General features: G+C 50.2%; 1 protein-coding gene across 1 annotated transcript in view; it reads right to left on the reverse strand.

Moving 5' to 3' along the window:
- The window catches only part of HADHB (hydroxyacyl-CoA dehydrogenase trifunctional multienzyme complex subunit beta), a 32,189-nt gene extending 19,101 nt beyond the window's left edge, over positions 1–13,088 (reverse strand). Inside the window, exons 1-3 of the mRNA XM_083178900.1 lie at positions 12,938–13,088; positions 1,420–1,481; positions 117–158 (exon numbers count right to left, since the gene is read on the reverse strand). Of these exons, the coding sequence (XP_083035026.1) occupies positions 117–158; positions 1,420–1,474 (97 nt within the window). The 5' untranslated portion in view covers positions 1,475–1,481; positions 12,938–13,088. The remainder of the gene's footprint in view (positions 1–116; positions 159–1,419; positions 1,482–12,937) is intronic.
- Between the last annotated feature and the right edge of the window lie 15 nt (positions 13,089–13,103).

Below are 13,103 nucleotides of genomic sequence, written 5' to 3' on the forward strand. Positions count from 1 at the left end.
AGCTATAACACGGGGACATGGAGCGTGCGGTGCTGGGTTCTAGCAGGACTACAGGTGGAGTAGAAGCAGGACTAGACTCTGGGGAGCGGAATGGAATGAGCCATTATGGAGATTACCTGGAGACTGGAGGTGAGATGAGCAGCTTATGGACCGGATGGCTGGGAGGAGAGAGAAGGAACAGGGTTAGTTGTACTGCAGCGACCTGTATGGGACTAAGAAAAGACGGCTTACACAATGGGCGGTATTCAATGAGAATACCTGCGAGGTGCAGCGAATCCTTTTTTGGATTCGCTGCACATTTGCCACGTTCCGGAGCCTCACCGGCTCCGGTATTCAACGTGTCAGGGGCTCGCTGCCCCTGACCGGCGAATATGAGCTCCTGCGGCGAACGCCGCAGGGAGCCTGAGGACGGTGGCAGGCAGAGAGATGGAAGTCTCTCTGCCTGCCCCAGAACGTTTGTGCGGGGGAGGTGGGCTCCCGGGGTGCCAGGCAGCACAGGCTGGCCCCCGGGGGTGCCAGCAGGGGACCGTATATTCACTATAACGATCGGGTGCAGTGAATATATGAATATGTAATGAGCGGCTCGGCTCCGGCGCCTCCTGCTGGCTGCTGTGTAAAAAAAAATATATATATTTTTTTTAAATTAAATATATATTCATGTGCTTACAGCACATGAATAAAAGTAGCATGCCCCTCCTCAGAATAAAATTCCAGATTTTTTGACACCAAATGTAAAAAACAAAACACTTTATTTTAAAAGTTCACATTCCACTTCTCCATCAAAAGATAGCGATTGCTACTCGGTGAATCATGGCGAAAAAAACCTTCAAATGTATTCGCCATGTGGTCATTGAATAGGGTGATTCACCGTTTTAGTCCAAAATTCGCCAAACAGCACAAATTCGCCATAAAAACATGGCGAATCAGGTTCATTGAATACCGCCCTATGTGTGACATAGCTAGGGAGCACTAGTGGAACATAAGGGGGCTTGGCACTGACCCTCGGCCAGAATAGCAGGGAATGTTACATGTCGGGGTCCCTGACTTTAGGACTAGTAGCCCCCCATAACTCACTGCTAGAAGGATAGATAAGCCATCAGTGACAGATAGAATATAACACCCTCAGCGCTGTACAGCTAATGTCACTAGATGCAGGGAACTTGTCACCCGACGTCACAGCAATGTGTAATCACAGGAAAGGGGCCACTACGAAGCCAGCGGTTCCATCAAGGCATGGTACACATTGGGCCCACAATGGCTAGTGGTGAGATTTGGGGATGAGGGCTCAGCATCTTGTAGGTCCTGTCCTATGGCTGTCCTCCGCCATAAGGGGGCTACAGAAAGGTCAGTGTACTGCACTATACTACCATATACAGGGTGTAACAGCTTGCAGCCATAGACCATAGTGAGCATACTTACAGAAGCTGGACGTGGTGGGGAGGCATCGGACGGTCTGTCTCAGCATTAAGGCCATGTTGGATCTGCAAGCACAGGAAGTGTTATGACACAAGTGCTACAGTAGCGGCTGTCACCTGGCCACGTGAGGTCTCATACAGCCCGTGTCCCCCATACGCCTCTCCCCCACACAGGCAGCGCATCGTCACCTGCTCCTATTAGACTCGGAGCGTGGCTATGATCCGCCATGTTACGGAGGATCAGAAGACGGCACTGGTCCTCCACACTTCCTTCCCAGGACATACTGGTTGGTAGGATCATTTGCTGCAAATGGAAGTGACCCTAAGGAACCAATTATTCTCCATATTATCTGCAGAGTGTATTATCGGAGTGTGAGCAGGACAATTACTTGTGTCACCAGCCGCATTAAGCAGCATCTCCTGTGCCAAGTCCCGGGCGCACTGCGGATAAGGCACCACCAGCCCCATTACGCAGCATCTCCTGTGCCAAGTCCCAGGCGTACTGCGGCTAAGGTGCCACCAGCCACATTACGCAGCATCTCCTGTGCCAAGTCCCGGGCGCACTGCGGCTAAGGCACCACCAGCCCCATTACGCAGCATCTCCTGTGCCAAGTCCCGGGCACACTGCGGCTAAGGCACCACCAGCCGCATTATGCAGCATCTCCTGTGCCAAGTCCCGGGCACACTGCGGCTAAGGCGCCACCAGCCGCATTACGCAGCATCCCCTTATGTCAAGTCTCGGGCGTCCTGCGGCTAAGGCGCCACCAGCCCCATTACGTAGCATCTCCTGTGCCAAGTCCCGGGCACACTGCGGCTAAGGCGCCACCAGCCCCATTACGTAGCATCTCCTGTGCCAAGTCCCGGGCACACTGCGGCTAAGGCGCCACCAGCCCCATTACGTAGCATCTCCTGTGCCAAGTCCCGGGCACACTGCGGCTAAGGCATCACCAGCCCCATTACATAGCATCTCCTGTGCCAAGTCCCGGGCACACTGCGGCTAAGGCGCCACCAGCCCCATTACGTAGCATCTCCTGTGCCAAGTCCCGGGCGTACTGCGGCTAAGGCGCCACCAGCCCCAAATCCCTACCCCAGCAGATTACTGCTCGCACCTATGATCACCCCTTACGTGTTTACAATGTATTTCCCACGTGGCACTACAAGCCTCAGCATGCTACACCTGTGATCTAGCACATACCCCTCTCGATGGTATATGGGTCTCTATGTAAAGCACATGCGCAGTTGCCAGCACACACCCACATGCCCACAGGTGCTTCTAGTCAGCACAAGTCCCTGCATTGCTGTATGCACACTAGGGGGCGCTGTTATGGTGTGAGTATTAGGGACCCATCTGATTGGGCATCACCGTGATGTAGGGCTCAATAACCCATGTTACAGCATTTACTATATAACATCTGACAGTGTGCTCAGCGATCGCCTCCATCTGTTACTGCAGGGTAAACAGCCGTCATGTGAACGATGAAATCGCCTGTAAGCTTTGTATGACATATACTGTGGCTGGCATATAGCTAATGCTGATGTATATACTCCTCAGCCAGCAGGGGGCGCTGTGCATCCAGCAGGGAAGAGGTTAACCTGTGTGTGCAGGAAGTGTAGGGTCCCGCCCCCTCGCTCATTAGCATGCCAGTCATGATACAACACACACGGTGACCTTTCCCCTAATTCCCGTCCACAACCTTTCACCCAATTCCAGGCGCAGCACATGGTGCATTAGGGATAATGGAATGTCGCAGATCCAAGGTCGCAGCGTCACCCACGTGCTGGGCCAGAGATAGACCCCAGTGCTCCGCACTTCTAAGGGGGTGCGCTTACTACAGCTTCTATAATGTGATAGCAACCAATCAGATCCTGGCTATCATTTCACTACTGCATCCTGGAAAATGATACAGAATCTGTCACCCGCTTCCCCAATGTCCCATCTCTGACACTGATTATACAGCCCCATCACACCGTGACACAACAGTAACATGTCAGTACTGTACCCCCTATACCCCCTCACCTGACCTACACCTATACTGTCACCCGCTTCCCCAATGTCCCATCTCTTACACTGATTATACAGCCCCATGACACAACAGTAACATGTCAGTACTGTACCCCCCTATACCCCCTCACCTGACCTTCACCTATACTATCACCCGCTTCCCCAATGTCCCATCTCTTACACTGATTATACAGCCCCATCACACTGACACAACAGTAACATGTCAGTACTGTACCCCCTATACCCCCTCACCTGACCTACACCTATACTATCACCCGCTTCCCCAATGTCCCATCTCTTACACTGATTATACAGCCCCATCACACCGTGACACAACAGTAACATGTCAGTACTGTACCCCCTATACCCCCTCACCTGACCTACACCTATACTGTCACCTGCTTCCCCAATGTCCCATCTCTGACACTGATTATACAGCCCCATCACACCATGACACAACAGTAACATGTCAGTACTGTACCCCCTATACCCCCTCACCTGACCTACACCTATACTGTCACCTGCTTCCCCAATGTCCCATCTCTGACACTGATTATACAGCCCCATCACACCGTGACACAACAGTAACATGTCAGTACTGTACCCCCCTATACCCCCTCACCTGACCTTCACCTATACTATCACCCGCTTCCCCAATGTCCCATCTCTTACACTGATTATACAGCCCCATCACACTGACACAACAGTAACATGTCAGTACTGTACCCCCTATACCCCCTCACCTGACCTTCACCTATACTATCACCCGCTTCCCCAATGTCCCATCTCTGACACTGATTATACAGCCCCATCACACTGTGACACAACAGTAACATGTCAGTACTGTACCCCCTATACCCCCTCACCTGACCTACACCTATACTGTCACCCGCTTCCCCAATGTCCCATCTCGGACACTGATTATACAGCCCCATCACACTGACACAACAGTAACATGTCAGTACTGTACCCCCTATACCCCCTCACCTGACCTACACCTATACTGTCACCCGCTTCCCCAATGTCCCATCTCGGACACTGATTATACAGCCCCATCACACCGTGACACAACAGTAACATGTCAGTACTGTACCCCCTATACCCCCTCACCTGACCTACACCTATACTGTCACCCGCTTCCCCAATGTCCCATCTCTTACACTGATTATACAGCCCCATGACACAACAGTAACATGTCAGTACTGTACCCCCTATACCCCCTCACCTGACCTACACCTATACTGTCACCCGCTTCCCCAATGTCCCATCTCTTACACTGATTATACAGCCCCATGACACAACAGTAACATGTCAGTACTGTACCACCTATACCCCCTCACCTGACCTACACATATACTGTCACCCGCTTCCCCAATGTCCCATCTCTTACACTGATTATACAGCCCCATCACACTGACACAACAGTAACATGTCAGTACTGTACCCCCTATACCCCCTCACCTGACCTACACCTATACTGTCACCCGCTTCCCCAATGTCCCATCTCTGACACTGATTATACAGCCCCATCACACCGTGACACAACAGTAACATGTCAGTACTGTACCCCCTATACCCCCTCACCTGACCAGCACCTATACTGTCACCCGCTTCCCCAATGTCCCATCTCTTACACTGATTATACAGCCCCATCACACCGTGACACAACAGTAACATGTCAGTACTGTACCCCCTATACCCCCTCACCTGACCTACACCTATACTGTCACCCCGCTTCCCCAATGTCCCATCTCTGACACTGATTATACAGCCCCATCACACCGTGACACAACAGTAACATGTCAGTACTGTACCCCCTATACCCCCTCACCTGACCTACACCTATACTGTCACCTGCTTCCCCAATGTCCCATCTCTTACACTGATTATACAGCCCCATCACACTGACACAACAGTAACATGTCAGTACTATACCCCTATACCCCTCACCTGACCTACACCTATACTGTCACCCGCTTCCCCAATGTCCCATCTCTTACACTGATTATACAGCCCCATCACACCGTGACACAACAGTAACATGTCAGTACTGTACCCCCTATACCCCCTCACCTGACCAGCACCTATACTGTCACCCGCTTCCCCAATGTCCCAGCTCTTACACTGATTATACAGCCCCATCACACTGTGACACAACAGTAACATGTCAGTACTGTACCCCCTATACCTCCTCAACTGACCTACACCTATACCAGGGCTGGGCAACACCGGCCCTCCAGATGTAAATGAACTACACATCCCAGGATGCTTTGCATTAGTTTTGCTATGTGGCCATGCTGAAACTGATGCAAGGCATGCTGGGATGTGTAGTTCATCAACATCTGGAGGGCCGGTGTTGCCCAGCCCTGACCTATACTGTCACCCGCTTCCCCAATGTCCCATCTCTTACACTGATTACACAGCCCCATCACACCGTGACACAACAGTAACATGTCAGTACTGTACCCCCCTATACCCCCTCACCTGACCTACACCTATACTGTCACCCGCTTCCCCAATGTCCCATCTCTGACACTGAGTATACAGCCCCATCACACCATGACACAACAGTAACATGTCAGTACTGTACCCCCTATACCCCCTCACCTGACCTTCACCTATACTATCACCCGCTTCCCCAATGTTCCATCTCTTACACTGATTATACAGCCCCATCACACTGACACAACAGTAACATGTCAGTACTGTACCCCCTCTATACCCCCTCACCTGACCTACACCTATACTGTCACCAGCTTCCCCAATGTCCCATCTCTTACACTGATTATACAGCCCCATTACACTGTGACACAACAGTAACATGTCAGTACTGTACCCCCCTATACCTCACCTGACCTACACCTATACTGTCACCCGCTTCCCCAATGTCCCATCTCTTACACTGATTATACAGCCCCATCACAACAGTAACATGTCAGTACTGTACCCCTATACCCCCTCACCTAACCTACACCTATACTGTCACCCGCTTCCCCAATGTCCCATCTCTTACACTGATTATACAGCCCCATCACACTGTGACACAACAGTAACATGTCAGTACTGTACCCCCCTATACCCCCTCACCTGACCTACACCTATACTGTCACCCACTTCCCCAATGTCCCATCTCTGACACTGATTATACAGCCCCATCACACCGTGACACAACAGTAACATGTCAGTACTGTACCCCTATACCCCCTCACCTGACCTACACCTATACCTGCTTCCCCAATGTCCCATCTCTTACACTGATTATACAGCCCCATCACACCGTGACACAACAGTAACATGTCAGTACTGTACCCCCCTATACCCCCTCACCTGACCTACACCTATACTGTCACCTGCTTCCCCAATGTCCCATCTCTTACACTGAGTATACAGCCCCATCACACCGTGACACAACAGTAACATGTCAGTACTGTACCCCCCTATACCCCCTCACCTGACCTACACATATACTGTCACCCGCTTTCCCAATGTCCCATCTCTTACACTGATTATACAGCCCCATCACACCGTGACACAACAGTAACATGTCAGTACTGTACCCCCCTATACCCCCTCACCTGACCTACACATATACTGTCACCCGCTTTCCCAATGTCCCATCTCTGACACTGAGTATACAGCCCCATCACACTGACACAACAGTAACAGCTCAGTACTGTACCCCCTATACCCCTTCACTTGACCTACACCTATACTGTCACCTGCTTCCCCAATGTCCCATCTCTTACACTGATTATACAGCCCCATCACACTGTGACACAACAGTAACATGTCAGTACTGTACCCCCCTATACCCCCCTCACCTGACCTACACCTATACTGTCACCTGCTTCCCCAATGTCCCATCTCTTACACTGATTATACAGCCCCATCACACCGTGACACAACAGTAACATGTCAGTACTGTACCCCCTATACCCCCTCACCTGACCTACACCTATGCGTCACCCGCTTCCCCAATGTCCCATCTCTTACACTGATTATACAGCTCCATCACACTGACACAACAGTAACATGTCAGTACTGTACCCCCTATACCCCCTCACCTATACTGTCACCTGCTTCCCCAATGTCCCATCTCTTACACTGATTATACAGCCCCATCACACTGACACAACAGTAACATGTCAGTACTGTACCCCCCTATACCCCCTCACCTGACCTACACATATACTGTCACCCGCTTCCCCAATGTCCCATCTCTTACACTGATTATACAGCCCCATCACACTGTGACACAACAGTAACATGTCAGTACTGTACCCCCCTATACCCCCTCACCTGACCTACACCTATACTGTCACCCACTTCCCCAATGTCCCATCTCTTACACTGATTATACAGCCCCATCACACCGTGACACAACAGTAACATGTCAGTACTGTACCCCCCTATACCCCCTCACCTGACCTACACATATACTGTCACCCGCTTCCTCAATGTCCCATCTCTTACACTGATTATACAGCCCCATCACACCGTGACACAACAGTAACATGTCAGTACTGTACCCCCCTATACCCCTCACCTGACCTACACCTATACTATCACCCGCTTCCCCAATGTCCCATCTCTTACACTGATTATACAGCCCCATCACACCGTGACACAACAGTAACATGTCAGTACTGTACCCCCCTATACCTCACCTGACCTACACCTATACTGTCACCCGCTTCCCCAATGTCCCATCTCTTACACTGATTATACAGCCCCATCACAACAGTAACATGTCAGTACTGTACCCCTATACCCCCTCACCTAACCTACACCTATACTGTCACCCGCTTCCCCAATGTCCCATCTCTTACACTGATTATACAGCCCCATCACACTGTGACACAACAGTAACATGTCAGTACTGTACCCCCCTATACCCCCTCACCTGACCTACACCTATACTGTCACCCACTTCCCCAATGTCCCATCTCTGACACTGATTATACAGCCCCATCACACCGTGACACAACAGTAACATGTCAGTACTGTACCCCTATACCCCTCACCTGACCTACACCTATACTGTCACCCGCTTCCCCAATGTCCCATCTCTTACACTGATTATACAGCCCCATCACACCGTGACACAACAGTAACATGTCAGTACTGTACCCCCTATACCCCCTCACCTGACCTACACCTATACTGTCACCTGCTTCCCCAATGTCCCATCTCTTACACTGATTATACAGCCCCATCACACCGTGACACAACAGTAACATGTCAGTACTGTACCCCCCTATACCCCCTCACCTGACCTACACCTATACTGTCACCTGCTTCCCCAATGTCCCATCTCTGACACTGATTATACAGCCCCATCACACCGTGACACAACAGTAACATGTCAGTACTGTACCCCCTATACCCCTCACCTGACCTACACCTATACTGTCACCCGCTTCCCCAATGTCCCATCTCTTACACTGATTATACAGCCCCATCACACCGTGACACAACAGTAACATGTCAGTACTGTACCCCCTATACCCCCTCACCTGACCTACACCTATACTGTCACCTGCTTCCCCAATGTCCCATCTCTTACACTGATTATACAGCCCCATCACACCGTGACACAACAGTAACATGTCAGTACTGTACCCCCCTATACCCCCTCACCTGACCTACACCTATACTGTCACCTGCTTCCCCAATGTCCCATCTCTTACACTGATTATACAGCCCCATCACACCGTGACACAACAGTAACATGTCAGTACTGTACCCCTATACCCCCTCACCTGACCTACACCTATACTGTCACCTGCTTCCCCAATGTCCCATCTCTTACACTGATTATACAGCCCCATCACACCGTGACACAACAGTAACATGTCAGTACTGTACCCCCCTATACCCCCTCACCTGACCTACACATATACTGTCACCCGCTTTCCCAATGTCCCATCTCTTACACTGATTATACAGCCCCATCACACCGTGACACAACAGTAACATGTCAGTACTATACCCCGCTATACCCCCTCACCTGACCTACACCTATACTGTCACCCGCTTCCCCAATGTCCCATCTCTTACACTGATTATACAGCCCCATCACACCGTGACACAACAGTAACATGTCAGTACTGTACCCCCTATACCCCCTCACCTGACCTACACCTATACTGTCACCCGCTTCCCCAATGTGCTATCTCTTACACTGATTATACAGCCCCATCACACTGTGACACAACAGTAACATATCAGTACTGTACCCCCTATACCCCCTCACCTGACCTACACCTATACTATCACCCGCTTCCCCAATGTCCCATCTCTTACACTGATTATACAGCCCCATCACACTGACACAACAGTAACATGTCAGTACTGTACCACCTATACCCCCTCACCTGACCTACACCTATACTGTCACCTGCTTCCCCAATGTCCCATCTCTGACCCTGATTATACAGCCCCATCACACTGACACAACAGTAACATGTCAGTACTGTACCCCCCTATACCCCCTCACCTGACCTACACATATACTGTCACCCGCTTCCCCAATGTCCCATCTCTTACACTGATTATACAGCCCCATCACACCGTGACACAACAGTAACATGTCAGTACTGTACCCCCCTATACCCCCTCACCTGACCTACACATATACTGTCACCCGCTTCCTCAATGTCCCATCTCTTACACTGATTATACAGCCCCATCACACCGTGACAACAGTAACATGTCAGTACTGTACCCCCTATACCCCCTCACCTGACCTACACCTATACTGTCACCTGCTTCCCCAATGTCCCATCTCTTACACTGATTATACAGCCCCATCACACCGTGACACAACAGTAACATGTCAGTACTGTACCCCCTCACCTGACCTACACCTATACTGTCACACGCTTCCCCAATGTCCCATCTCTTACACTGATTATATAGCCCTATCACACTGACACAACAGTAACATGTCAGTACTGTACCCCCCTATACCCCTCACCTGACCTACACCTATACTGTCACCCGCTTCCCCAATGTCCCATCTCTGACACTGATTATACAGCCACATCACACCATGACACAACAGTAACAGCTCAGTACTGTACCCATAGGCGTGCGCAGCACATTTTATTAGGGGTGCACCATCAAAGGGGTGTGCCTAGCACCACCTACTGGGTGTGTCTTACACAGCCAATCAGGCCTGTTTACCATCACCTATTTGCTCTCCCTACAAAATAAAACATCTCTCAGCTACACCATAATTACTTCACAGAAAGGGTAGTGGATAAGTGGAATAGCCTCCCATCAGAGGTGGTAGAGGCTAAGACAGTAGAACAATATAAGCATGCTTGGGATAGGCCTATGAATATCCTTACGAAAAAATAAGGATTAAAAAGGGTTGAGATTACCTGAAGGATAAAAAAAAAGGGGCAGACTAGATGGGCCAAATGGTTCTTATCTGCCGTCACATTCTATGTTTCCTGCCTATTTCAGTTTTAATTTTATAATTACTCTGTGTAACAGTTTATGCAAATAAAGTCAAAAACATAAATGGATGACGCAGGTATGGTCTAGTACAAGTAACAATGCAAAATGCAGATGATTGATGGGTGATTCTTTTAACGGAATACAGTTCTAAAAAGCAAAATACTTTGGTAAAAGGTATTGGTGGCTGCTAGTGGCAGGGAGGTGTTTATAAGGGTAGGCACAGCATTAGGGGTGCCTGTGCACCCCTAACTCGCAATGTGCGCACGCCTATGACTGTACCCACTATACCCCCTTACCTGACCTACACTTATACTATCACCCGTTCCCCAATGTCCCATCTCTTATGTAGGGTACACACCAGGACGACCTGCTCACGATGCACATCGTGAGCGGGTCGTCAGTGTCTCGTCCGACCCGCTCACGATGACGCGGGAGGGCACGACCCGCTCACGATGTGCACCGTGAGCGGGTCCGATCCGATGGCGACCCGCACCCGGTTGTATGGTCGTCATTGAGATCCTACCTGCAGCAGGTAGGATCTCAATAACGACCGACCGACCCGCGGGACCGCGCATCGGATCGGAATCGCTCCACACCAGCTCAGAAAAGGGCCCAATCAGCACACAATCTGCATCCAATTGATCGGAATCGGATCTAGATTGTGCTGATCGGGCCCTAGTCATCCTGGTGTGTACCCAGCATTACACTGATTATACAGCTCCCAGTGTGTACACAGATTTGCACAGACGGAAATAGGAGTGTGGCAGATGCTACTGTACATATTGGCCCAGCCAAAATGCAGAGGCCCTTGGTGGACTGCATAATCCAGGGGTTGGCAGGATGTAGGAGTGCAGAGAGAACATAAGTAACTTAATGGGACGTATTCCATGCGGCCGGCGAGGGGGTTAAACGGCGGAGATTGCTGAAAACAAGCGATCCTCGCCGTTTAACCCCCGTGCCGGCCACTCACCCTATTCAACGTGCCAGGGAAATCCCTGCTGTCAGAAGACAGCGAAGATTCCCCCAAACAGTGAGCCTACTGCATTTAGAAGCTCCAAATATCTAGCGAGGGGGAAACGGCATGTGCAAGGGGGTCAGTTGAATACTGACCCGGCGAGCTGTGACAGCACTGCTCGCAAAAAGCATTGAATACACCCCAATGTGTATGCTGGATACAGGAGAGGGGATTAGGTAGGACAGCTTATATGTACAAGGTCATACATCATATTGGGTGTCCTATATGTATTACTATTATCAGCTACCATATAGTGCTCACCTACTCCACAGCGCTCTACAGACAGCACATTTGTCTATTACATCAGTCCCTGACCTAGAAGCTTGCAATCTATATTTCCATCACCTCTACAAACATACACACATAGTTATGGTTATTTATTGGTAAAAAGCCAAAAAAATCTACCAGCATGTCTTTGAAGTGTGGGAGGAAACTGAATTACAGCTTGAGAACCCCCCTCACAGAACTAAACAGTATGCAATAATAGTGGTATATGGCACTGTGCAGGGTAGTATATAGTAATGTGGGGCGATACATGGCAGTATATAGTAATATGGGGTGGTATATGGCAGTACAGGGGTAGTATGTAGTAATATGTGGTGGTATATGGCAGTAGAGGGTAGTATGTAGCAATATGGGGTGGTCCATGGCAGCATATAGTAATATGGGGTGGTATATGGCAATACAGGGTAGTATGCACTAATATGGGGTGGTATATGGCAGAACAGGGTAGTATGCACTAATATGGGGTGGTATATGGCAGAACAGGATAGTATGCAGTAATATGGGGTGGTATATGGCAGTACAGGGTAGTATGCAGTAATATTGGGTGGTATATGGCAGTACAGGGTAGTATGCAGTAATATGGGGTGGTATATGGCAGTACAGGGTAGTATGCAGTCATATGGGGTGGTATATGGCAGTACAGGGCAGTATATAGTAATATGGGGTGGCATATGGCAGTACAGAGTAGTACGCAGTAATACAGAGCAGTATATAGCAATACAGAGGCGTTTACGGCATTACAGGGCGTCTCACCCGCTCTCTCCGCTGTCCCGGGTCAATGCTGCTGCCTCAGCCTGTCAGGTCCCCGTGACGTCACTGGCCTCAGGACCCCGGCCGCGGACTCCCCGGGCTGCCCGATGAGCGCCTGTCATGTTCCTCCGCTCTCCCGCCCGGTGTGACCCTCCCTGTGAGCCCGTAC

Source organism: Crinia signifera, chromosome 3 (assembly GCF_055691185.1).
Source record: "Crinia signifera chromosome 3, ASM5569118v1, whole genome shotgun sequence".
NCBI classification, from domain to species: domain Eukaryota; kingdom Metazoa; phylum Chordata; class Amphibia; order Anura; family Myobatrachidae; genus Crinia; species Crinia signifera.